General features: G+C 45.6%; 1 protein-coding gene and 1 long non-coding RNA gene across 12 annotated transcripts; one reads left to right on the forward strand and one right to left on the reverse strand.

The window, feature by feature from the left end:
* The first annotated feature begins 12,351 nt into the window (after window positions 1–12,351).
* C2H7orf57 (chromosome 2 C7orf57 homolog) lies at window positions 12,352–26,199 on the forward strand. Of its 9 annotated transcripts, XM_064506683.1 has the most exons (9): window positions 12,638–12,852; window positions 14,396–14,593; window positions 15,355–15,463; window positions 15,591–15,753; window positions 21,156–21,256; window positions 22,286–22,422; window positions 23,765–23,779; window positions 24,956–25,021; window positions 25,883–26,199. In XM_064506683.1, the coding sequence occupies exons 1-8, from the start codon at window positions 12,741–12,743 to the stop codon at window positions 25,000–25,002; spliced, it is 882 nt and encodes a 293-aa protein (XP_064362753.1). In that variant the 5' UTR covers window positions 12,638–12,740; the 3' UTR covers window positions 25,003–25,021; window positions 25,883–26,199. The 9 variants fall into 9 exon arrangements, with proteins under 9 accessions (XP_064362759.1, XP_064362756.1, XP_064362758.1 ...); XM_064506689.1 differs by lacking the exon at window positions 12,638–12,852 and adding an exon at window positions 12,352–12,370 and having other exon boundaries at window positions 24,956–26,199; XM_064506686.1 differs by lacking the exon at window positions 12,638–12,852 and adding an exon at window positions 12,417–12,595 and having other exon boundaries at window positions 24,956–26,199.
* LOC112984452 (uncharacterized) lies at window positions 17,468–26,978 on the reverse strand. 3 transcript variants are annotated; one of them, XR_010387714.1, is made up of 6 exons: window positions 26,883–26,978; window positions 24,815–24,985; window positions 24,542–24,714; window positions 19,508–19,569; window positions 18,908–19,008; window positions 17,468–18,103 (listed from the first exon to the last, which is right to left on the reverse strand). It is a non-coding gene; the product is annotated as an uncharacterized LOC112984452 (long non-coding RNA). The 3 variants fall into 3 exon arrangements; XR_003259503.2 differs by having other exon boundaries at window positions 17,468–19,008; XR_003259505.2 differs by lacking the exon at window positions 19,508–19,569 and having other exon boundaries at window positions 17,468–19,008.
* Between the last annotated feature and the right edge of the window lie 52 nt (window positions 26,979–27,030).

Consider the following 27,030-nt stretch of genomic DNA (forward strand, 5'->3'; position numbering starts at 1 on the left):
ATCTTTTGCTTTGGGATGGAAGTTAATGGCACATTACACTTCCATCAGTCAGTCAGTCAGTCAGTCAGTCACTCCTTTTACCTTGGCGCAGATGTACCTCAGACTGGAGTTTCCTGTACACACCAGCTCACCATGCTGAGAGAGACCCTCCAGGTGGGGGCTTCACAGAAGGCCCCCTCCCTGCATACAGGGCCCGAGGCACCAGAACACAACCCCTCCATGCCAGGCTCCAATACCGCGTCTCAGCAGAACATCACAGCCCAAAAGGAGGACGAGCGGTCTGTGCGCTCAGTCGTTCAAGGTGACTCCAAGACACCTGTCACAGCAGCCGTGCTCTGAGTAAGGCCCTTGGTGAGGGCACCTCCCAAGTCTCATCAAGAGACTTCTCCACTGGCATCCTAGGGTGCGTCTGGGACCGGGAAGGGCCAGCTGCTCCTTAAGGATGGGGAGCCAGGAGGCAAATGCAGGGCCAGGGCATCAGCAGCAAGGGCCCTGTCCCACAGCACCCAAGCAGGACAGGCCCAGAGATCATGGCCAGCTCCAATAAGAGTGCAGAGCATGAGGCAAGTTCAGGACGACGAGGCAGGTCCAAGGGGAAGCCACAAGAGCAGGTCAGGGTCAGGGTCAGGGTCAGGCCCAGTGACTGCCAGGCAGGCCCAAGATGACAAGGCAGCACCAGGAGAAGAAGGCAGAAGGTCAGTCCCCAGAGCAGGCTCTGGGCCACCAGGGCGCTTGGCCAGGGAGGGCCCTGGCTGAGCTGAAGAGCAACAGCTCTCCAACAGAGCTCAGGCAGGGGCTCCAGGCCCAGGCCCAGGCCCAAGCTTAAATAGGGCTTCTGGGCCCATGGACACCTGTGGGGTGAGGTGAGGGGGGGTGTGCTGGTGCAGCCCCCAGGTGAGGATGGTCAGCACTGTTAAGGCCTGCTAGGGCACTTGGGGCCCTGCCAGGTGCTTAGCAGAGGAGCTGCTGGGCTCTTGCTAGTGACTGACATGGCAAGAGTGCTGCCTTCAAGCTCTGAGGGCTGAAAGCCAGCTCTCCAACTGCTATGGAGCCAGTTAGCAAGGGCCAAGAATTCAAAGGGAGACCAGCTCTCCAGAGCCCAGAAGACAGAGGGACACGTGCCTGCCAAGGAACTAGGTAGATGAGGTCTTAGCTGCAAGCTGACTGGCTTGTTGGAAGAAGTAGGCGGATGACAGAGAAACTGGTCTTCTCAAACCTTGTATCGCCTATGCACCTCTGTTTGAAAACCTCCAGGTTTCTAGTCTGCGTCCTAACGTGGAAAGGGTAGCAATCCTACTAGCAGGATGTAATGCTTGGGGACAGTTTAGTTGTCACTACCTCAGGCATCAGACAGGTGAGTTGGGGATATTCCCCACGGCCGATGACGCCTGGGAGCTAAGCCGTCCCTACTGCCTCCTGTGGGTCTGAGCAGGATTAGCCAAGAGCCATCTGCCACAGAGGTGCCCAGGCGGCCTTGCTGAAGTGTGGGGAAGTAAGGGTGCCCCCTGGGCCAGGGAGGAGGACCTTGTTGGGAAGGGTGAAAAGCCCCTCTTCAAGGAGGGAGGAAAAAGCAAGGAGCAAAAGGAGTGGACGTGTCCTCTGGCCCGAGAAGCCGAGGTTTGTTGGGGCAAGCTCTGTGAGAGCACGGAGGGGATGCTGGGGATGACTGACTTACTCATTAAGCAAGCTGCCCCTCTCATCAGTGGTGAAAGCCATTGCGAGAATGGCCTTTCTTTGCATCAACCAAAGGCAGAGAGGAAGTGCTCTGCTTGCCAGCAGCTGTTGTTTGATCTGGCCAGTGCTGCAGAAGCTGTGGGGCAAGGAAAAGAGCAGCGTTTACAAACGGCACAAAACAATTGGGGCAGGGCTCCTAAGGAGGCACCAGCGCCATGGTGCGGTGCCTGGCTGCAGTGCTGTGTCTGGGAAAAGGCTTAGAGCAGAGAGAAGCAGCAGCATTGAGTGAAAGTGCCTGGGACCTGGAGACGTGCGATGGGGATGTTTGGGATTCCGAGGGTGAGGAAAGCCCTCTGATACAAGAGGCCAGGGCAGTGAAGGAGGTAGCTGTGGTGGTTATTAGGAGGACAAGACCTGCAGAGCGGGGAAGCAGAGCACCAGTTGCCAGGCACAAGCCACCATGGCAGGAACGGGGACATGGCCAGAAAGGAGGAGGTTTGGAAGAACCAAGAAGGAGCATGGCCTGTGTGGTACAGGTGCTCAGGACTTGAGAGCCGTGTACTCCTTTTTCACACGAGGAGGCTACGCGAATCGTGGCGACAAGAGGAGTGCCTTGGCCAAAGGCAGGGGCACTTCTCTGAGCCCTGCCTGATGATGAGGCGTTAGGGGAGCAAGGGCTGAGCCTAAGAATCGGGAAGTTGGAAGCCTGTGAGCGTGTCAGAGATAAGGGAGAAAGGATGCCCTGGACAGAGGTCCAGGAGGCACCGGCCCATCTGTGTGGCCGTGGGCTGCTGCGAGTACAAAAGCCGAGCCCCGAGCCCCGTAAGGCCTGACTTGGACACTCTGGAGGAGCTGTGGATCGGGGTGATGCAGGGTATGATACAGGCCTGTCACACCCCAGGAGCCCGTAAAGGCTTCTTTACCAGCCGGGGCTGTGCTTGAACCAGTGGAGCCCCGGGTGAGGGTATGGCTCCACTGGAGACCATGGGCTTCCCAGCAGGTGTAGCACAAAAAGGGGAGGCAAAGAAGGACGCAGCAACTGCAAAGGCAGACACCTTTCCTTCCCGGAGGGGTAATTTGGCAACGCTTGGCAAAGCCTCGGGGTGAATGAGGAGGAACTGGATGGTCAGCTTACAGGAGTTTGACTGGCGTGGCGGAGAAAAGCCTTATGAGGAAAGGGGAGGAAATCAGAGGAGGTGGGAAAACACCAGCTCCTCCTGCCACAGAGGAAAACCTACACGCGTCCTGCACAACCTCCCAGCACTCGGAGTCCCAAGCCCTGGTGCCAGGAAGACCCACCGCCACCACGCTGACACGGGGCACGGGGAAAGGGGTTACTTGGAGGTGCGATGTACACGACGAGGGGCGTGGGAACAGAAAACTGCTCTGCTGATACACACAGGATCAGAAGCCACCTTCTTAGACTGTCAGGGTCCCCTAGTCCCAGGAAAATCAGCCAAACATGCTGAACAAAGCGTAGGAGGTGATGCCAGCCAGAGACCCCATCTTCCAGCCCCTGTACCAGCACAGAAAAGGGCCTGGAGGGGAGACCACAAGGTCTGCTGAAGGGGGGGAGAGGGATGATAGAAGAGGCCAAAAGCTGGGGGAACAGCCCCATCCAGCCTGTCCGTAAAAGCCACGCTGAGAGGAGGATGGGGAGCCACACGAGGAGAGTGCTTGTCCGCATGCAGCGGGAGCCTCCTCCTGCAGCCAACAGGCATCAAGTCATGCAAGGCATAAGGAACCAGGGACAGCAGTGGCTTGCTGTACTGGCCTGACAAACTGCTGCTTTGCTCTGCCACTGTCCTCCGAGTCAAAGAGGATTTCTGCCTTTCCATTTAAAGGAAAGCTCTCTTGGTTTCCCCGCTTTCCTCACCGGTTTGCCCCTTCTCCAGCAATAGCCCATTGCGGTGTGAGAAAAATGCTGGACGGACGGGGGAAGGCCTAGCCCATCCTGCAGGTGACACTTTAAGCATGGGAACGAGTCGATGAGAGTGCCAAGAACAATCTCAAGAGGTGCTGTCAAGGACAGAGCAGTCTGGATTGAAAGGAGGCAGGAAAGGCACACACAGTAGCCCATCACCACTGCTGCTCAAATCTTGCGAGCTTTAATCAGGGTACTCTGTTGTTTCCAGCAGAGCGCCATGCTGGGTCCTCTTCATTGGGTACCGCGTCACCGTGGACCCTGACTCGATAGACGCATGTGTATTCCGGGTGGCCCCAGTTGCTCAGCACCTTCAGCTTCACGTACTCTATAGAGTCAGAGCGCTCGTTCTGAAATGAGAAGAGATGAGCTGTCTTTTCCTCCCTGGCCTTCGACTACTTAGAGCTTCTCCCCTGCCAGCTACACTTCTCCTCCTCCTCCTCCTCCCCCCATACACTTCTCATGCCTCTTCCTCACTGTACCTTCAGCTGGAAAGTCTGGAAGGGATGTTCTGCAGCCACGTACGTGAACTCTCCTAGGAACAGCCCCTGCTCCTCATTTTCCGCCTTCATCCCCTACGGAAAGGCAGGGGTGGAGAAAAGAAGAGAGGGAGGTACACAGCGGGAAGACTCAGCTTCCCTAGGGCAACTACTGAAGCGGCCAGAATTAGGCCGAGGTGGGAGTGTTGGGAAGAGCAGCTTTGGGTGCGCAGGAAACAGAATTGGCACCAAGGAGGAGAAAGGAAGTAGGGGCAGGGGGATTATTTGGGAGGAGTGGTGGCAGAGCCAGCGTGCCAGCTCCTGCAACTCAGGGCTCATTTAGCACTGCGCGGCCCCGGAAATGGGAAGCTTTGCTCTGAGGCTACACCGCAAAGGAAAGGCGTGTGATGGAAATGGAGTAACTCAAAGGAGTTTGTTTCTCCTCCAGGCTCGGAGGAAGTCGCAGGCCAGAGAGAATCCTCCCAGCGTTGCGGGACCTGTATTCACCTGCCCGCTGCCACCCTGCCATGCTTAGAAATGCTCTTCACAACCCCCCCGACTCTAGAGGAAGCACTTACATAGACAGCAAAGTCTTTCGGAGCACTGGAGATGTTTTCTCCAGGGGACACTCTCGCTGAAATATGTTCCAGCGTAACAGCTCGTGGAAAGACTGCTTTGGGCAGCTTGATGAAGACGTGACCCTGACTCCCGGGGAAAGACCAGCAGTTTCCCGGATGATTTTCAGGCTGAAGGAAGAACAGTGCACGCTGTTCATGTGGGAAAGGGACACTCTCCACAGTGGGTTTGGTTCTCCCCTCCCAGCTTGGTTGCTCTCTGTTTCTTGGTGTCCCTACCTCAAGGATAACCTCAGGAGACTTCATGGAGTGCAGCAAGGGGAGCCCAGCCCAGAAGAGTATTCCTTTGGTGTCGCGGAAGGAGGCAGAAGTCTTGGAATGAATGATGGTAGCCCCTGAAACAAGAATGCACTGATCAAGTCCAGTCTTCCCTGGAGGACTGCATCTGTTTATAAGGCTGTGATCTCTCCGGAGGATCTCATGAACCCCGTAGGCTGTGGACCTGTCCTCAGACAAGCAGCAGAGACACTCCCCTGTGACAGTTATTTCAATTCCTGACATGGATGAACTCCGGAGAGACTCGGAAAGAAAAGGATTTATTGAACAGCCATCTTGTACGGGAACCGTCGCAGCCCTGGTACCTGCCTCCTTTCCCTCCACTGTTACTTCCATGGATTCCAATTAGTGCTCCCGGAGGAGGAATCAAGGCATGCGGACATAGCTGTGTCCTAATGAACACTGCCACGGTGACGCCTGTTCCCACTGCACTGTCAACTTGAAAAATGCTACTAGGTATTCCTAGATCTCCAGCAGGGACGTTCCCCTCTGTCTTCCTTGCGTGAGCCCCCCTGGAACACACAGCAGTGGCTCATGGAGCTATGCTAATGGGCCGTGGCAAAGGAAAGCTAACACAGGCTGAAGCACAGAGAGGAGGCGCCCTGTCTTGGTTGTTCCCGTGCTGTAGCCGCACCTGATGATTTGCGGGCCAAATCCGGCATCTGGACTTGGTTATATTCCAGCTTCTCCAGTGCTTCCTCGATTAACTTTTGAACATGCTGGGAAGACACAGAAAAGAGAGCAGCTATTAGAGGCAAAGGGGCACATCCCAGCTCCCTTCCTGGGCCAGCTAAGGTGAACTTGGCTGTTGCACTCTGGCCTAAGGAGCTTGGGAATTCCCTGAAAAGCTCCCAGGTTTGCTTGGCTCCCATTGACCAGTATCAGAGTGGCGGGGCTGCTCACTCCAGTGCTCCGAGCCTTTCTGTTAGCTGTGGCAGGGAACTCTACTAGGATACGTGCCGGGGCGGGGAAGAAAAATCTCTGAGGAGAGCCTTCTGCAATGGTCTCTTACCCACGCTGTCATGCCCTCAGTCTGCTTCAGGGCTTCGTTGAGAGCACGCCGGGCAACGTCCTTTGCGCTCCATCTCAGAGCGTGGAGGACTTCCTGGAGCTCACGCAGCTCTCCTTGGAGGGTCTGGATTTCGCTAAGTGTTGCTCCTAATACCTCATCCGCTTGCCTGGAAAAAGTGCGCCACAGAGACAGAGACCACCGTTCTTGCGGGCTGGTGCTACGCCATGGGAATGGGAGAGAGGCAACAAATCTCCCTCGAGGTGCCTGGGAGCATCAAGTGGCTGGACTCCAGCCAGTGGCTGAGAGTGTGAGAAGCAGCTGCAGGATGGGGCCTACCCCTATGCCCCTTCTCCAGCAGCGGAAAGGTGGAGCTTCCAACAGCCCTGCCCTAGCTAACAGGCTCATGGAGGGGTTGCTCCAGGCCTCGAAGGGACATGGAGATATAGCTGCCCACTAGGGAGAAAGGAAAAGCAGAGAGGCAGGCAGGGCAGTGGGAAGAGCCCTGGGAATTGTGTCGTGTGAAGTTTGTGTGAGACAGGCCTGGAGCTCCTCTAAAGCATCATCTAGCCAAGAGGAAATCATTTTTACCTCTGCGTCTTCACGTGCACGCCAGAGAGAGGAAACTCCTCCTATGGGGACAAGTAAGGGAACGTTCAGTTCAAACACCAACAGACCTGCTGCAGAAAGGAAGGTGTGGGGCAATGGTATGGCCTTTACAGCAACGGGAAGCAAACAGGCACAGACCCCATGCCTCCGGGGAGCCAGCTACTCCGCTAGCATGCACTGGGAAATTATCCCGAGAGACTGCCAGGCAAGAGAACACAAGTCACACTGGCTATTGTGCTATTCGAGAAGCACCGACATTTCCTTGAATCCAACGGATCGATTCTTAAAAAGCCTTACGGATCGATTCTTAAAAAGCCTTCTACCATTTGTCGGCCACTGACTTGACAGCTCAAGAGATGCCTACACCACATGCCTTTGTGCATAGTCCTTGAATTTCCTCTGTTCCTGGAGAGCTGGGCCAGTACCACACTGGTTATTGCTCCATTTCAAGGTGTGCTGTCATTACAGTTCCTTTCTTAAGACCACCATGAAAGGCTCTATTACTATAAAGCTGCTGGCTTTATTAGGCATGTGCACGTGCACACACACACAGACAACACACACAGACACACTTTTTAGTGGTTGCTGTGTTGAACGGCTGGGCAAAGAATGAGCCAGACCAAAAGACTCAAGATTTCAGAAACAACCCAGTACTTTGAGGTAACCACGTGCATAACAGCGGTCCATTTTCAGCTGTGCCCTATACCAGGAGCTTCATGTTAAGGCACTGGTGTTTGGGCAGTTTACCTTCACCTGACAGACCTGGCAATGGTGGCTCGTGGACCTTGCGCTAGCCCCCGCAAGAAAGGGCCTTTTAACAAAGCCACCCTTGATGCCCTTGGGTTAAGACTGGCAGAAGCAGCCTGGATTTGAGGCACCCAGAATGTCACCTGCTGACAGATAGGTTGAAAGGAGGAGAAGATGTAGGCCCTCGCTGCTGCTGCGGTCGTCCGGATGCTTCCTTCATCCAGCAGCCCCACGTGGTAAACACCTGTTGGTCACAAACCAAAGCTCTCTTTACACTTCGAACTTGCTCATGCCAGAAGAGCTGTGTGCAAGTAGGGCTCCAGTCCTTCAGGCATGCTGACACCCAGCTGATGTTAGGAAGCTGTGCGTGAGTTGGTGTGCCAGCAAAAGACAGGCTGCAAGTGCTCCTGCGGCTGGAGACTGCTTGGGAAGGGTGACAAGCCAGCACGGGGATCTCCCAGGCTTTGTTAGCGCCTCATGAAACCTTAACCAGCTGCCTCCCTCCATAGGGCTGCCTGCTGCACTCTGAGGGTCAGGCACAGATGCCATCATTGTGTCTCCTCTCTTCTTCTCGGGAAGAGAGGATGATGGAAGAGGGGCCTCTGAAGAGATGAAGATTCCTTCCCCGGGACATGCTGCTCTCTCCTGAAGGAAGCTTCCCCACTTCCTGGGGCAAGCAGGCTAGCCACTGCCGCTCCCCAGGCTTAGGAGACTTAGCTTCAGCTCCGGGGAAAAGCAAGTCACCCTGTGCCCACCCCCGTTGCTCTGAGGCACGTGGAAGCGGGGCAGCCCTCTCTCAGGGCCTTCCTGCTCCTAGTTGGGCTCCTCTGGCCACAGCCGTCTACATGGACCCAAGCAGAAGCAAGCACGGGGTCTCTCGTAAAGAACCACCGTGACTTCGGGGCTCTACAGACACTCACCAAGAAGGGAGGCAAACAGAGCAAGCAGCACCAGGAGAACTGTCTTCCGAGCCTTCTTTTGCCTGTGGAGGAGCATGGAGGAAAAGAAGGGTGAAGCTGGCTGCAGCTGTGCAGGCCCTAAGCAGGCTCCAGAGCAGCAGTAGCAACTGCAGCTCTTGCACCTGGCGTTACTGACTTGGGAAGTGGCCTGCTCGCGCACGAGCTCCAGTCAGTGGTCAAGTTTTCAGCCACTGTGGCAGTGGGGCATTTGGGAGGGTGAGGATTGGCATAGGGGAGCTAGGGATGGAGGATTAACTCCAGACCAGGAGAAGCAGTGCCAACAAAAGCTAGGGCCGTACTTCCTGCCTAAGGGAGTAGAGGCGATTCTTTGGAGACGCAAAGGACATAATTCACACCCGCTTCTCCTGCCCACCATCCAGTCGGTACTTGTGCCGAGACTGTTCTCCCCCCACTCTCAAGAAAAGGTGCTGCCTCAGCTTTACCTTGCAATAGTGCCCAAAACGTGGAGCACAAAGCGCTGAGGAGACGTTACGCTCAGCAGGATGAAATGCCAGATGAGCCAGAAAACTCCTGAGAAAGAGGCAAGATGGAAAAAGTCCAGTGAGCTCGTGTGTAATTCTAGGTTAGGGCTTCTACTCGTCCTCTTTGTGTTGGCAGAGGACAGGAGGCATCCTCCCGTTTCTGTGACTTGCTCCCGCTTCTGTCAGTTGCTCTGCAGCTGCAAGCAGGACAGGGGACGGGAAATGAATTCCCTCCAGTCCAAACATCACTCCTTAATCAGGTCATATCTCCCTTTAGGGCTACAGAGGGTCGGCCTCTTAGGTCATAGGCAGAGCTGCCTTTCCTGGTCCCCAGGACCTTGAGGCAGAGCCTAAGGCCGGGCTTCTGGGAGCTCTTGCTCTGCCTCTGACAAGAGTTTGAAACAACTGGGGGCTGAAAAGCTCTTCACCAGCTGGAGAAAGTATAGAGCGAGTTTGACCTGGACGAGGAAACCTGCACATGAAAAACAGCAGGCAACCACTGAGTCTTTGCACATTTCAGAAAAAAGGCTTATATGGTCGCATAAAGCCTCCACGTTGCATTTCCTGCCTTTGGATGGCTGAGCCATGCAGAAGCAACAGCTCTCGTAATGCAGTTGTATTTGAGCCGGTTTTTCTCACTGCCATTGGACAACAGCCTTCTCCTTCCATGCAAACAAGCCACACTGTAAATGGTAACAAGCAGAGAGAGCTGTACTGAAGAATCGCGTCAGCTTACTTTTGCCAGGATGCTGAAGCTGGCCTTGGTCCTGCCTGCGGACTCCGGTGCTCTGGAGAACAGGCCCTTGGCTCGCAGATTGCCTACAAGAAAGAAAGGGGCTCAGGCACACAGGACACGTGCTACCTGCTGTTGCCTTCAGCCACCTTTACACTGAGCTCGGAGGCTGTCCTTGTGTTCTTCCCCAGTCCGTCCCCCAGCGCCGGGCTGATTAGCTGCAAACGGCACTTGGGGAGAAGAGAGGGGGATCTCTAGAACTCCCCGAAGAAGCACCTCCATACCAGCGTAGGTCTTGGCCGTGATTTCTGAACATCCTTGCAGAGCTGCAGTTGCCAAACACCCTGTTTGCGTGGGCATGGGCCAAAAGCGCTCCGACCTCCTTGCCTCCACGACAGGGAGTGACCAAGCGGCAGGGGCAGCCCGGAGCTGCCGCCCTGCTCTTGCTACCTCACACAGCAGCGACGGCTTGTGATGTCAACGGCAGGCAGCGACATCACAGTAGACAAGGCAGCGCTGTATTTCCAGGCCAAGCTCAACCTGACAGGACACAGAAGCTGCTCTCTTCCTCTGCAGAGAGGCAGCCCTCGGAAATCACAACATCTCCTCCCAAGTATTAAACTCTCTGAAGTCCCAGGGAGGAGGGAGTGATTTGGGAGCCACCAGCAGCCTTGTCTAGTCCCTGCTTTTGACACTCTGCACCACCAGGGCCTGCAGAGCCAACTGAAGCGAGCAACCACGTACAGTCAGCAGTTCTCTGCCGGCGGCTCAGCTTCATGGTGGCGGCAGCAGCTTTTTTCCTGTAGCCCGAAGAAGGCACAGTGGCATAAGAGAAGGGCTGGGCCTGCACTTTTTTTTCTAGTTGTTGCTCTGGGCAGCAGGCTCTTGACTGCAGAGGATAGGAGACGTGTTTAGAGGAGGGGAAGGGAGCATATCTGAATCTCGCTTTTTTTGCTACCTCATGGGATCTCTAGGGACTGCAGTCAGCCCCCCATTTCCCTATGGAAAAGGGAAGACTTTATTTTTTCCCTTCCCCCCCAGAAAGTAACAATTCACAGAGTCAGCAAAAGAGTTTTGTTGCCATGGCAGGACAGTCTGGCAAATTAAATTTGAGGCAAGTCAACAGTGCTGGCTGCCAGTGCCCACCTGTGCTCACTTGGAGCCCCACATCGCTCACACCTCAGGCCTCTCGAGGCCCCATGCTCCTTTACCTTCAATGTAATAATACCAACAGTCTTCACAAGGACTGGGAAGGCAAACCCTGCCTGACCAAGTTCCCCTGTTAGAAGCCACTCAGCACTGAGGACCTGAGGCAGGTTTGCAGAGGAAATACTCCCCTGTAGGGAGACACAAGAAGCAAGTAGGTACCTGCAAGAGCAATGCAGAAACAGAGGCAAGGGTAAGGGAAACCCCTAACACTGGATTAGTGAACCCCACCTTGGCTGCTCTCTGTTTCTTGATGTCCCTACCTCAAGAATAACCTCAGGAAACTTCATCTCACCCAACAATGGGAGCCCAGCCCAGCAGAGTTTTCTTCGGTATTCCGGAAGAAGACAGAAGTCATTGAAAGCAGGACAGCAGCCCCTGAAAATTTAACACAAATGCAATGATAAAGTACTGTCTTCCCTGGAGGAAGGACATATATCTGGATATATATCTGGATATAAGCATTTCATCTGTCCAGAGGGTCCTATGAACCATGTGTGTTGTGGCTGTGTCAACTTGAGAGGTGCTACTACATATTCCTAGATCTCCAGCAGTGATAGCCCCCTCTGTCTTCCTTGCATGAGCCCCCTGGAACGCACAGCAGTGATTCACTGAACTCTCCCAATAGGCTGTGGAAAATGAAAGCTAACACAGCCCTCTGCTAGCAAACAAGGACACCTAGGCTTGAGGTCTTTCATATGTGGTTTGCCACATCACACACCCCGTCAGTCACATCATGCCTTTTGAGCAGGCGGCAGCCCTCAACTTTTTACCCTGTCTCTCCTGCCACTGGGGACGTTCCAATGCAAACCTTGTCCAGCTAGACAGGAGGCGCTTTGGAAGGCGCCCTGCCTCGGTTGTTCATGTGCCGTAGCCGCACCTGACGATTTGTGGGCACAATCCAGCGTCTGGCCTTGGTTACCACCTTCCAGCTTCTCCCATGCTTCATCGATTAGCTTTTGCACGTCCTGGGAAGGAAGACAGAAAAGAGCGGCCCTTAGCAGGAAAAGGAACGGGCCACCGGGCGCAAGCCAGCCCCCCTTACAAGACCAGCCAAGGTGAACTTGGAGGTTCAGCTCCTCACTCCTCACCTGCTCGCCTAGAAAGAGTGCATCACACAGAGCAAAAGCACTGTTCTGGCCGGCTTGTGCTACGCCGCAGCAACGGCGGAGGCACCAAACCTCACGCGGCTCGACGGGAGCATAAATCCCGGCGTGGCTGGCGGCATCGCTTCTGCGGGGCCTGCACAGCCGACCCCAGCCCGGCCAGGATGCCGCGAGGGCAGGCAGCCCGCACCCCTGAGCACAGCCCCCGCTGAGTACACGCCCCGAGCCCACGCCGAACTGCGGACCAGCTGAGCAGGGCATCAGACGGGCTGCGCCATGCTTCAACCCTCACCGCTACCGCGGCGACGGCACCCGGCAAAACGGCGGCGACGGCAAGCGGCAGGGGACGCAGCTTCCGCGCCTTCCCCACCCGCCTATCCCGCCGCGGGTTCGGGGCGTGGGGGCTGCAGGCCACGCCCCCTTGCGGGCGGGGCGGGGGGTGGTGGCGAAGAGCCCCGAGCCGCCGCCGCCGTTGCCATGGGGACGGCGGGCCGCTGGGGCGGCTTCGCGCGCGGCCGGCCGGTTCCGCCGGTGCGCGGAGCGGTCGGGAGGGAGCTGGGCGGCGGCGGCGGCGGCGGCGGCGGCGAGGAGCGCGCAGCCGTTGGGCGTCCGTTCCTGGCGCGGAGCCGCGCGGCGGTGGGGCGGGCGCAGCCCGGGCCGGCTTTCTCTCTCTTCTCTCCCCGAGGCGGGTCTCCGGGATGAGGCGCGCCGTCAAGGAGCCGCCCGCAGCTCGCAGCCACCGCTACGCTGCTGGCGGCAAGTACCGCGCCTCTGCCGGCCGCGCTCCCTTGTGCCCCCGAGCGGGAGGGCTGCGGCCGCGCCGCGCCGCGCCGCGCCCTGAGGCGCATCCCTCCTTGCTCGCCCTGAGGCTTGCCTGGGCCGTAAATGAGAAGGCTGTTGGATGGTGGTTGTCGTTGGTTTTCCTAGCTCGTATACCGAAGGTATTCGTGGTCCTTCTCCTGTGGTGCTTACCAGTGTTTCCAGTGCACGAGGCCTTGTTAGGCTGCAGCTAAGTAAGCTCTTCCTCCTGTAAAACTCCCCATCTTTTGCTTTGGGATGGAAGTTAATGGCACATTACACTTCCATCAGTCAGTCAGTCAGTCACTCCTTTTACCTTGGCGCAGATGTACCTCAGACTGGAGTTTCCTGTTTTTCAGGGCCTGGCAAGGTGTGTTGTTTTACGTAATTCTGGAAATCAGCTCTGAAAGTAGTAATTTTTTTCTAAGAGGTAGGGAAGGAATTGGTTTTTTGCATGGACTGTGGTCAGATCTTAAATGTGGAGTTGATCGGTTGCTTTTTCTTATCTCTGGTGGGATAGCCCACTTTTAAAGACTTCTGACTGGTTCCCACCTTATTTAGTTGTCTTTTTTTTTTTTTTTTTTTAAGTGTTTTCTGAGCTGTAAGCATGTTTGCCATTTCCAAGTAATTTTAACATTTACCTTGTTGCATTTTAAATTACGGCATTTTTCTGTTTTGCAGAGGTTCTCTAGAAGATACCGCAGGGGGAAAGCTCATCTTAAAACATGTGCTGTATTTAACTCTCAATAGAGTTTAGCCTGTTAGATTGGGTTTACTGATCTATTTTAGCAGAAATTTCCAGTCAGCTATCGGCATTTTCCTTTGAAATACAAACTATTCCCCGTCAATTTACAACTTTAGAAAAAGTCTCTTTAGTCTTAAGGTAGGAAATGATGTGGAGTTCCAAGATGGTGCTAACCCAGCACATTGAAAAGAATGAGAACATTTGGGATGATTAGGGAGAGCAGTTCCTGATGAGGAACTAGAACGTGTAGTGAAAGAAAACACAGTCTAATATTTTTTTGCCTCTGTCACCAAGCAAAGTAGGTTCCTTGGGTTTTCTTTCTTTGGCTGAGTTTCAGCATAGCTAATATTTTACCTGATAGGATAAGTTACCTTTAATAGGATGTCTGTCTTAAGATAGTGTTCTTACACCTATGTAACTACATTGGCTCCAGTTGGGCTCATTTCTGTGAGTTTCCTTTGTGTCTTTTGTAGCATAATTTTTAGTTATAATTCTTTCTTGTCTGCCACACCATTTTCCCATTAATGAGGATTTCTTTGAGCACTAAAATGTGAGAAAGGATAATGCCTTTTTTTTTTCCAATCAGGTAAAGGCTGCAAACAGAAAAGTCAGAATACTGTTGTTGATTTTGTGAATAGGTGAGGAGGAAAGGAAAACGAAGGCTTGTCTTCTGTAAATGTAACTGGTTTTGGTGTCCTTGGTCTCGTTTTCTGCATGAAACTACATGGTCCTGTGAATTAGAATACTTTCAGTGAAAGCTTGATTACTATTTCAAAATTTAAACGAAGGTATTCCTTTACTGCATCTGATCCTCTAGAAGTGTTATGTGCTACATCCCCCACAATAAGCACACCTTGTCTTTTACCTTCCAGCTGAAATGCAGCTTGTCGCTTGAGTTTCAGACAAACTCTCTTCAGTCTTAAGTAATAAAGTTTGTTTGTTACGTTTGCTACCTAAAAAAGGATGTTAGCAGTAAACATTTACTGTAAATATTTTCTTCTCTTTTACTGTAGAATGGTATTATCACATGCCCCTGAAACAACCAGAGAAATTGGTGAACTCAGAAATCCCACTTCCTCCAACATCCCAGATTCCAGGTTTGAGTGACCTTGCAGAACCTCACAATGAAAAAATGTTTGGGGGCCGCAGGAAGTGGATCAAAGATACTGATTCAGAATATGTAAAGCTGGCAAAGCAAGGAGGCCAACCTGGTGAACATCTGCTTTTTTTGTTTGCTTGTTTTTCTTGTAGTTTGGTTTGTGGTAGAAAAGCTTGTAGATATTTCAGAAGAATCCCCTGGAGTTTTGAAGTTAAATTATGGAAAAAAATTATTGATTGAAAATATGATCTAAAAGCCAGTGCTTGCGGCCTGTTTTTAATTTAGCTACTCATTACCAAAATCTGTAGTCTTGTACTGTATCTAATCTAATTAGATCAGTATGACAGTTTAGCTGCATTACAGAGAAGTCTTTACAACTTATGTCAGGTTTATTTAAACAATGCTCTGGTGAATATGATCTCATCCCAAAAGGCATTATCAGAAGACTTTGTAGAAGTCCATAAAGTGTTTTTTGTTGTTGTTTTTTTTGTTTTTTGTTTTTAATAATGACATTCAGCATGTTACAGTTCTGTATGTGCTCTGGTCTTGTACCAGGGTAGTCTGTATTTTCATTTTTTACTTTATTGGAAAAAAAGTGTGAAACTTGAATAGATAGCTTGCACATAAGCTTAGAGTAGAATAACCAATACAGAAATATGAATTCCCAGGCACTGGTAGAAATATGTCAAAATATTTGAAACAAGATGCGTTGAAATGCAATGCTAAAGGGTTCTGATTGCCCATTTTTATCAAGGGATATGAATAACATTGAATAGAAAAGTATCTCTTCAGCAGCAACCTGAAGACAAAGGTAATGCTTTTATTACCAGATAGAAGTCAGACCATTAGCAGCTTTTATCTTTTTATCCTAAGACTTATTGAAGCACTACACTCCTGTTACAAGGAAGTCATCTCCAGTAGCATATGCTGCACCTGACTGGTACTCACACCGCTCTAATCCCCCAACAACCAATGAGCCGCAGTAAGTCTGCTGAGATTCCACATAACTTCTTAGGTTATCTATTCGTTAGTGTTTCAAATGAATATTTTGTAATAAGGTGTACGATAATTATCTATCGTACTGATAACTGTTCAATCTTTGTCTGCAGGAACTATGTTTCCATGATACCAGATTATATGATTCATGAAGAGTTTAAGGGTGGTGATCATCATAGTAATAACTATGAGACAAGAAGAGCGCCATTTGATTTTGATATGAAAAGTGTTTGGGAAAGGGATGCTGAGGACAAAGAGAACATAGAGAAAAAAAAGGTATGATTGAGAGACGTTTGGTAATGATGCTTTCTGTGTAGAGCTTGTGAAGATGCTTCTGACTGGATTTGTTGGTCCTTACTAAGGGGAAGTTATAGTCCACTGCAATTTCCGTATTCCAGGAGCAATTTTCTATATTGCGGTTAGAGAATGATAATAAAGTCATGTTTCTCTTAAGTGCTCCAGGTACAGCATATGAGCCAGAAATGCAATTTTCAATCACATTTTATGGTGCATATATCCAAGTTTGTATGAAAGCCAGTAGTTCTCTGTCTTCTTATCCTTTGTTTTTCCCCACAATTTAATTTACTCTTTGTCAATAGAATTCTTGTTCAGTGGTCTTGCAGGAGGAAGAAAGAAGGGGGAGGAAGGGCAAGGAAGAAGGAGGAGGAACAGAAAAGACTGTTCAGAGAAGGGCTTTTGTTTTAGTTTAAATTAAAGAGATGCTCCTGGAAGATACTGCACTGTCAGTCTAAAAACCAAAGATGTATGTAGCACAAAATAAATATAGCACAGGCTGCTGTTAGAACAAAGTTCTATGTGATGTCTTGGTTTTGTCCTGGAAACCTATCTCCCAGCCTCTCTCTTTCCTCTTCCCCTCCTCTCCATTTAGATGTTTAAGCCTGATAGATTTTGTTGTTGTTTTAGTTTTTAATATGCTCTATAGTTTTGTGTGCCTCAGTTACTGTAGTTCTTTGGAGCACCCATGGGAAGACTTTTTGATATAGTTGAACACCAGTAGCTATCTTCCACTTGAATGCAAGTGCAAATGCTTGACATTTTAGGAAAATCCTTTGCTTTTGCTGAGATGAGTAACTAATGCAAGTTTGGAACAATGGCTTGTGGAGGTGGGTAGGCCTCACTTTTCAGGACAGGCTTGGGAATGTCCTCTTTGTCTGTGTATGTATATGTACATGTCTATGTACTTTGTCTATGTCTGTGTATGTATACACAATGTATGCTTAAGCCATAATTTGCCTGATGCCTCTAGGTGAAGCTTTATTTCTGGCAGAGACTTAAAATACTGAAAATGGAAGTTAAAATACTGAAAACAGAAATACAAATTGCCATGGAAACCCCTTACAGGATGAAAACAGGAGGGAGATGAAGCACTGTCCCTCACTGCTTTACTTAAGAACCCACTATCTTCAGTGTTCTGAGTCAAATTTAATTTTGACAAGAGTAGGTGCAATTCAAGTCTGTGTGGTAGCTGTTAAAGTGAGATTGAGGTCTGTTTCTGTTAGGGGTGAAGTTTGATCAAGACCCAGTTTCACGCACAGTCAGGGTAAGTCCCATTTGTTTTATAGCCACTATATACCCACTTTCTTTTTTGGTGATATGTTACATTCAGCTTAGTTTGCCAATCTCCTGATATAATTTATACCACTCCTGAAAGCTGAAGCTGAGTTTCACCTGCTAAATCCCAAGCCTGACTCCTTATGGTTAGATGACTAAAAAGACAGATTATTTGTGGATCAATCTGCTCCTTAGCTCCTTCTCTCCCCGCAACATCTCTGAAATGGTTGTCCTCCTTCTTGGTACCTTTCTTCTTGTACCCTCATAAGAAGTGTCTCCTATACCTTGAGACATCAGACGGTGCTTTTCTTTCACAGCTACTCCTAGTAGTTGTCTCTTGTTATAAGAGGTTTCTGTCTTGTGTTTTGTTAAGAGTACTTCCCTGAGGAATCTTTCAGTGAGTCAATGGAACTAGTCCTTCCAAACATTATTTGTTTTAATTTTCTTACCCTATATCTTGTATATTGAAATGCTACAGGTGTATTCCAAAATCACTGCAAACAAATTTCTAACCAACATTCAATGTACTTGTGTGGCTATATGATGATACTACAGTGCCAAACTACCTGAAGTATTTAAGTGATACTAATTATGTTGAAAACTTTTTTTCAGTCCAGTCTGACTAAGCAGTCCTTCAGAACAGAGAGGTATGGTGCAATCATGGAGAGAAATTTCAAAGGGTGCCCTTAGGGACAACTGCAAAAACATTTAAACCTCTAAGGATACCAGTTGTGCTCAGTTCAGAAAACATGGTTCCCAAGTGGGCCCTTGCTCTGGATCTTTAAGCTTTTATGCCACTCTGTTTGAAATATTGGAATCTCTATCATTGCTCATATTGAAAATATTCCTTATGTTCGTAATTGTGTGCAGGAGGACTGGAGACCAGGGGGAGCCATCATACGGTTCTCGGTGCCTCAGCACAGATCCTGTTGTTCCTTCCTGATGCCTTAATTGCAAGGGTACTTCTCTTTCTTCTGGGAATTATGCAAAGCAGCAAAGAACAGTCAGCATGTGAAGGATTTAGCTGTCATCCTCATGCTGAAGTGACAGATTACTGAGACAAATGGAAACATGCTTTAGCCTACAGGCCATGTGGACCAACCAGGGTGGGTTGAAAATGCTGTTAAAGAGAGAGGCTACGTATAGGTTGGAGGTCAGTTAGAGGCAGTATCAGGGTTAGTGTCAGAGCTGGAGAATCTTTCTGCTATGCCACTAAGACTACTCCCTCATGTGTGAGATCATATCTCCTAGGCATTTGCATTGGACTTCAACTTTTTGTTAAAGGATGTTTTTTCCAGAGGTTGAAAGGAGGAATTCCTTTAGATAGTGGTGCTATTCATACCCTAACAGTCAACATGCTTCTAGTAGAAGTGTTCCTGTTCATTACAGAATTCACCTTTTCATTGCTATCTTCCCTCAGTATACTGGGGACACAGGACACACAAAATTAAATTATACCTGTACTTTTTCGATTGACCTGCAGTTTGGCCTAGTAAATAAGCACGCTGGATGGGGGACTCGGGATACCTGAACCCCATCTATTCCCAGCTCTGCCACTAGTCTGCTCCATTAGCTTGTGCAGGTCACCTCACCTTACCATGCCTTGGTTTTCCTGTAAAACAGACGTAATGATAGGGATCTCTTTTGTAGAGTGTCATGGGGTTCTGCTAGGCATACATACATATATATTTATTATCTGTCAGCAAGTACAAGTAACTTCATCTGGGGTTTTTATCTTGCTTTTTCCGTATGGAAATTTTACTAGAGCTGTGGCGAGTGGGCCTTTAGTTTCTATAGTAAATGTTTCATAGCCAAACACTTAAGATCTCTATGTATTCCTTCAAAGAGTAGGTCATACCTTGCTCATGGTCGATAGACAGGTATTAAGGTGTTCAGAGCAATGAGAGGCTTCTATCCATGCCCAGACAGTTTGTGCAACTCCGAATGATGGGATTTTTCCTTCCAAACAAAAAGGAGAATGGGATCAAGGTTCCTGGCTATGCATTTGGTATCTCTAGTGGTAAAGCACCACTAAATTATAACCCTCAATGGCAAAATTTCCTTTTGAACTTTTGATGAATACCGTAAGAGTTGTTCAGCATCGCTTCAAGTCATTTCAAGAGGTGAAATGGTATAATGATAAACAGAAAACAACAGTAATATTCCTTGCACACTAGGTTAGTGCTTTTGAAATGTAAAATACAAATGGACTGCTTCAGAAAGTAAGAGTTCATGGATTTAAAAAGCAGCTGTAAGGCAGCTTTTCACCTTTTTCTTTTTTTTAAACCTCCAAGTTGGAAGACACACCCCGTGCCTTCATGCAGCATCACTGCATAATATTCTTACTAGTATCATCTCTTCTTATTTGGCAAGCATCCCGGTTTGTCATATCTTTAAGCTTCAATATATTTGCAGTCTGTTTGTCTGCAAGGTAGTAGCCCATTAATTTATTTGTTACCAGATGATGGGATCTTTCTTCTAGTGAAACTGTCTCCACTGAAGTCCATTGGAATTTCTGTACTGAAATAACAAGATGGTTTGGATTGGCCTCCTGTTTCAGAATCAGTTTCTCACAGAAAATAAGAAAATCATCTACATTCCCCAAATACTCATCTTTCCACTTTTTTTTTTTTAACTAGCTTGTTAATTAGTTTGTGGATTACATGTATACCAATGCTATTATACTTTTCTTCACTCTTTCCATACTGAATCTGCACATGCTCCTTAAGTCTGTGGTATATTTACATCTATCTTGGAATTTTTCTTTGTTGATATTTTCCTGTGAAATGTTTTGTAATGTCTGCATCCAACTGCAATTGCTGATTATGCATCTAGTTTTTTGCGCTCTGTTCTTAATTTTTTTTACTCTATTTGGTTAACTTTATTGTAGTAAGTGTGTCCACTTAGGTGCAGGGTATCTTTATGCCTAATGTATTTTATATAGCAATATATTTCACTTTTAATTGCCCTCTTCTGAATTTTTTTAAAAATAACCAGGTTGTAGTATCTTTTATACTATGGGGTGCTCTCCTGTTTTGGATGTTTAAAAGATAAAATAGTCAAATTAGTATTAATTAAAGCAATATATTAAAATAAAGGAAAGGCTTTGAAAATAGTTCATATCATCTTCAGGTTTTTCTTTTTTTCTTAATGAAGTTGTAAATAGTCTTTAAAAACTTTGGTTTTGGGTTTTTTTTTTCTTTACACCCTCAAGTTTCTTCCTAGTTATTAATGAAAAATATCTGGGACTTGTTGGGGATATTTAGTTTAACATTTTTGTTTGAGGGAGGTCTGACCTTTCTGTAATCATTGATTTTGATGGATGTTAAAATAAACAGCTTTAATATGTGTTGCTGATGTTTTTCCATTACTTTTCAGTTTTCTAACTTTAATTCATAGACTTCGTAATGCCATTTCACTAGCTTCCTAGGTACCTTCTTATCTGTCTCCCTTATTGGGATCTTTCAGTATAATCAAAGAAGTCAAATCTATAACCACCAGCCAACACTGAGTTTCTTTATCTACCATTAATGTGTAAAAAGATGATAAAAGTAATGTATAGTGATATATACTTCCATTGTAGGCTTCCCCCAATATATCTCTATTTGTTGGTATTTCAAACTTCAAATTAATGTACTGCAATAGCTTTATTATTATATGGCTTATCCTATGCTTTTTATCCAAAAAAGTTGCCATAATTAAACTGGGAATGCATTTCTGGTCCCATTGACTTCAGTAAGACCAGGGTGTTTTCAAAGATTGCATATGGAGAACTGAGCCAAGATGAGAGGTTGCAATTGCTAAATTTGAATTTGAAATTTAATTTTCAGTAGAAGCCTACAGCAAAGAAAAAGGTCATGGATAAACATATTCCACATCATTGATATACTGAACAGACAGCAGACAGTTGATCTCATCTGGAATAAATAAGTGCTTTATTATCTTATAGTATTCCCTTATATTCCTCTATCCTTACTACTGGAAATAATATTCCTAAGACAGTAACACTTAAACATTCTTAGTCTTTAATATAACTCTCACTTTTCACACCACTTACTCATTTTTATCGTAACTTACTTTACTAAATTAAGATTTCTGTAACACAGGTAAAGCTTCCGGCTATAAACCCTAAATATCCAAGCAGAATGCAGAATGTTTCTACAAACAAGGAATTCAGTGGGAAAAATAAGCTTACCTTTCCACCTATGTAAGTAGTACATTTATGAAATTCATTAAACATCTAATCCTACAACCATTTGTGCATATGAGTAACCCTATGAAATTGTATAGATCCGTGAATATATGTATGGACTTTGTGAGTCCTTGTTGTTACTAAACTTGCTATCATCTGGAGTACTGAAATGGTTTTATAAACAAATAAAATAATAGGACTTCAACTTACATGGCAAAGATATTAAATAGAACTTTGCTTTAGGAAAAGTAAGCATACAGTTGTATGGTACAGCTTCATGTAGCTCAACATTCTTACCATATTCTAAATTGTTTGGGTTTTTTTTGTTGTTCTCAGTACCAGTAAACAGATACCAACTGCATTGTTCATCATTATTTCTATGAGCATAGTTTACAAAGACACAAGTGAGACTACCATTTTAAGAAATCATATTAACTATTGCCTAGCATAAGATAAGGCACGACAAAAATACTGTCATGAACACCTTGAAGATTTAACAGTTTTCTAAGCAAATGATTACATCCTCAAGCTGTTTGCACAACTGAATTGCTTCAGAGAATTTTAAGTCTTAAAAATATATTACACATAGACATCAGTAATCTCGGTATGTTTTAGAAATGTGTTAATTTAGAGATGTGTTAATGCAAATTAAGTGATTAAATTTGGGGACAAAATACCACCTTCATAACATTATAATAATAATATCAGCCTTTTTTACTTGCACATTCTTCATGTGACTTCCCTTTTTCATTTCTTTATCCTAACACCAGAATTCTGTAATTATTATACATGTAAAGTTGCAGTAAGATGCATTGCTCTTCTTATGTAAAATTCTGCATGTGTGTTTTGTGAATCAGGTCTAGATGTGTTTGTTTTCTTTAGATGATTATATGTAACATATATATTTCTGCCTACTATTACTTGCAAATAAACTATTTGGTTTAAGGTCACTGCTTTTCCTGTGCAAAATAAATTTTTTCTTCCTAATCCTCATTGTGGTTTACTTATTTTTATTTCCTCAATATATTTTGTTTGGCTTTACAGGCCTGCTCAGAGAAATGGTGAAGCAGTAAACTTCAGCAAATTAATCAGCAATGGTTATGGGGCTGACTGGATTCAGCAGCGCACGGAAAGGGAAAAAAAGGCTCAACAAATATCAGAAAGTAGTGAGCAGTCCAAAGGTAAAACTATTGCAAGTGGGTTGTCTCCCTCCCCCACCCCCAAGTGAGTTGTGATCTCAAGGTAACAGCCGAAGTTAGCCCTCATAATTTCTATGTATTTCTTTAAATATGGTAAAACTTACTGAATTACCATGCTTGGCATATAATACCCAAAGACCTTTTTTTAAAAGCAAAAACAAACAAAAAAGTGAGGAGTGAGGTCTTGCTTGTAGTCAGAGACTGCAGGGGCTTTTGTGGCTTTTTTTTAATTTTTAACATTGTAAAAGTATGCCCTGTGTTTGTCCAGGGGTCCTCTGTGATATTTTTTTTTTTTTGGTAAAAACGTTGGAAGAGACACAGCTGTCCTCTTCTTCAAGTTAAGCAGACTGTGAAGTATTTGCTGCATATTTCTTGTGAATAGTCCTTGACCCTTAAGTTTTTACTGAAAAACTCCTTTATTAATATCATTGATACTAGTATTTAGGAAATAGATCACTGTACTTAAAAACTCATAAAAATAAATGTATACACTTGTTTGAATATAGTGGCTTTGAAGCAGTTTTATTATAGTAAAAATGTTATACAGTGCTCATGCTTTCCAATCTTACTGTCATGCACAATGATAATAGCAATGAAATACGTAATTTATTTCTAAGTATTCTTAAAGTGTGTGGGGGAAATCCATCTTGCAAGCATTAAATAGTCCTGATAATCATATAAAATCAAAGCTATTTGTTTATTTATTCTTAGTATTTTATTTTCTTTTTTTCTGTGAATAAACTTGTGTGTAGGAAGTAAAAATAGTTTACCTAGTTCTGTGCACTCATACTTTTACAATTCATTTCCATTTTTTAATCTGTCTTCCAATTGTCAGCTGGCAGTATTTCCGAACATCTTAGTGATCCTTTAAAACTAACTCATGTACCCCTTTCTTTGTGACTTTATCTTCACTCATTTCAATTTGTATTTCATGTAATGTGCCTCTGCCATTTTTTAAATTTACTGAGTAATCTTTACTTACATCAAAGACCTTTTGTTTAGGCTTTTTACAATGGTTTGGTAACCAAGTTGGGTGGATCAGCTTCGTATAACAACCTTTTAAAACACTATTCAGTATACATACTGTAAAATCCAGAATTTACTGTACGTTTTTAGACTTTTTTAACTGTATCAGTGAATACTTGTGTATATACCATGCATTGTCATGGCTCTCTTGAACTTGATATATCAATGTGTGCAAGGCTTAGAGGCAGGTTGATTTAGTTTATATGAATAGCACTTCCTGATTTTTTTTTTTTTTGGGCTTCCATCACTATTAAGAATGACTGTATCTATAGTAAAGGGTTCTTTGTCTTCTTTGCAGAGCCTCTTTCTCCAGGTGAGTAGCAGAAGAAAACAGGAGAGCAGAAAGCTAAAGTGATGTGTTATCATTCGAAAGAAAATCTGCTACCAAACGAAACAATGAACCCCCATCTCACTCTGGACCTGAAATAGGGTGCCTAATCTGAGAAACTACTCTTCAAAATCAGCTTGAGTATCCAATCTCTGATCATGGAGAGGATGCTGCATTAGGAGAAATGAAGACCTTATAGGTCAATCCAGAAATGCTCTTCCTTAATGTGAATGGAGACCATTAATACTCCTCTTTCACTTTCAGATTCTATTTAACATTGTACTGCACTGACATTTTTCATAATGAATTTTCCATTACTGAAGTAAAGGAAAGGATCTGGGATTTTCAAAGCCTCCAAATAGGTTCACTGAGTTATTGCGGATTTCTTTAATGTGAAGTGTGCCTCAAATGTGGCATTTTGGAAATAAAGAAAACTGAAGATTTTCAGAGTAATGGTTAAATTGGTTTGGTTATAGCAGTGAAGCATGAATAGAAAATGAAATGATGGGTTGACTGTAAATAGTGGTGAAAAGTCAATATGCTACATAGTTTGATATACAGATGCATTGTATTTTTTCAAATGCTTTTCTTTCTCAAACTGTTAAATAACATGACACCTGCCTTTCTTGGATTGTTTTCCTTTGTCAACCACAGCTATTCAGCCTGAGATGCATTATGTATCTCAATTAAAAAAAAAAAAAAAGTTAATGCCCTGATCAGTGTGGTTTTGCCCCAAGCATGTTGTACCTTGATTCAGTTTTGACTTTATCCTTTTCATGCTCTCGGGTGTGCACTGAAAGGCGGTGCTTGCACTTTCTTCCACGTGGGTACTTTTGTCTGCTCATCCAAAGCAAGTGGCAGAATCAGGATCTTGCAGCTCCCTTCTGTGATGGAGCTTTCTCTGTTTTCTGTTGCACGGGCTAAGCCCAAGAAATATCACACAGGAAATAAAATGGAATTACAGGGCATTTATCTTGGATTATAGATTTACATCATACGGTAAACTTTGCATGTACATACCTTGCATACCTTGTCTATCTACTTAGTCAGAAAGTATTGGAATTTGTATATATTTTGAGAGGAAGGGGAGAGTAAAAATTCTAGTTGACCTTGTCACTTCTATAGTTGAAAATATCAGTACTTTCATCTTTTTCATTGCAGATTCAGAGCCATCACAGCCTGAAACAGCACCTGCAAGCAACAAGTGAAAGCCACAGCTTCAGGAATGTAATAAATAGCTTAAAAGACTATTGGGAAAAGGAAAACATTATATGGTTTATCATAAAGTCCACTGTTTATATGCTAGATTACATTTGTCTGATTAGATTACATTTCTAGTTAAACTGCTCCCTTGTTGAGTACTTCATTTGGTTTATACTGTAGATGAACTTCATTGTGCTTGATTACAGCAAGTTGTAAAGCATAGGCAACAGCTGACAGCGTGGATACTTAGACCTTTTCTTAATATAGTTTAAAGAAGCAAAACTGAAGTTCTCTCCTGCACAAGACTACTGCTCCTTTGCTATTGTCAAATAGGATTACCCTTTTGCTGCTGATCTTGACTATACATGAGTACTGTATCAGTGCAGTTAAAGAAAGAAACTTGCTGGTTTGGATACGATTATACTCATGACCTATATCTTAATGGAAGGTGAAGTGAAACTGTATGGTATGGGACTAACTGTCAATAGAAACAATTGAACTGATAGGGCTACTTGGGGTAGAAAAGTCAACCCTTCACTGGAAAGATGGTATCTTGGTCCCCAAAGCAAATTTAGACCAGATATTCAGCTTTCTTACATGATTCTGTCACCACACCTGCTGCATAAGGACTGGTCATAGTGTTCAGAATTAAATTAGTGGATATCAATTATTTTGATATTCTGAAAGTTAGATACTGACATTTTAATGTTTATTCTTTTATCTGTTTGAATGAGGAATTATCCCTGAAATCTTGTGAAAATAGAAATATTTTATCATAAAGCTTGTTAGAACATGGATGAATTCTAGTAAGATTTTTTTGCTTATACTCTAACAAGTGAAATTTTTGATAAATGAAATTGGTAATTTGGCTATTTTCCTTTTCAGAGTGCACTCTCAATACATTCTACACCTTTGAATCCAGAGCTGAAGATTTTAATGTATTACTGAACCTACACCTCTACAAACAGAATGTTTAGAGAGTTTGGTTAAGCAATACTTTTCATTAAAACATTGCTACGAAAATTGATTGGAAATATATAAACCTATTGATAATCCTAAGCCCCTAAAATTTCAGTGAAAGCTGGTGGGAGTTTTACTGTTGATTTCAGAGGAGCCAGCATCTGAGTCTGTCTTTGCCATTCATTTTAACCAACAATTCAGGCATCTAAGTTGCATTTACAAAAATAAAGGGCTAAAACATATGACAATGGCTAATGTGTAGTTATTGATTAATCAGTGCATTTTTTCAGATACAAAGAAATTTAAGTTGTATCAAGTTGTATCTGAAGAAAAAAATACAAAGACATATTAGCTTTAGTGAGTTTCCATTTAAAGTTGTTTTGTAAATTATGTTCAGATGTATTGAAACCTTTAATTTTAGTGTGATTGCAGAGCTTTTGATGAAATCTGATTTTCCAGATTAGAGTACCAAGGAATGCCAAAGCTAGCATTAAAACCTGATCAGTAGAAAAACTGTCACTACAGAGCAGCACTAAGTAAGTTTGTGTAAAGAAACTGTATAACAGGCAAATTGTTGATATTCTCAGCATTTCAACTGTAAAATTTTAAACTTAATGAAATCAGAAGTAGCTGTACAGTGTTTTCAGGAAAAATGAGTACTATTTCATGAGTTCTTCAGAATTATCCAGTCATATGAAACTATCTGTGAGAATTCAACTATATTTTTGGTCCATGTCCCAATCCAATATTGGGAAGGTTTCATTACAATCCCAAGGACAAGATTAAGACGCTAAAACCGGTCAAATATCATACAACCTTTTATTTTCAATGGAGTGGGGACAAAAGGTGGGGAAAGGCAAAGGGGAGACAGAAGAAGGATAAGGGGAAAAGATAAAGTTGGAAAAGGAGAAAAGAAACTAGCTACCTCCACTCTGAGTCCAATGATCTTCCTCTGGCTCTGCTTCAGACCTCCAGTCATTACAATCCAACTACCCCCACCCAATTTACACGGTCTGCAGTTTTTATAGGTTCTTGCCCCGCCTCTGGGAGGTGCTTCCTCACTTCCCGTGCAG

Source organism: Dromaius novaehollandiae, chromosome 2 (genome assembly GCF_036370855.1).
Source record: "Dromaius novaehollandiae isolate bDroNov1 chromosome 2, bDroNov1.hap1, whole genome shotgun sequence".
In the NCBI taxonomy this organism is placed as follows: Eukaryota; Metazoa; Chordata; class Aves; order Casuariiformes; family Dromaiidae; genus Dromaius; species Dromaius novaehollandiae.

Coding starts and splice junctions, on each gene's coding strand:
- C2H7orf57 (XM_064506683.1), top strand. CDS start 12,741: ATGGTGGTTGTCGTTGGTTTTCCTAGCTCGTATACCGAAGGTATTCGT. Junction 12,853..14,395: donor CCTTGTTAGGCTGCAGCTAA/GTAAGCTCTTCC, acceptor CTTTTACTGTAG/AATGGTATTATCACATGCCC. Junction 14,594..15,354: donor AAAGCAAGGAGGCCAACCTG/GTGAACATCTGC, acceptor TTTTATCCTAAG/ACTTATTGAAGCACTACACT.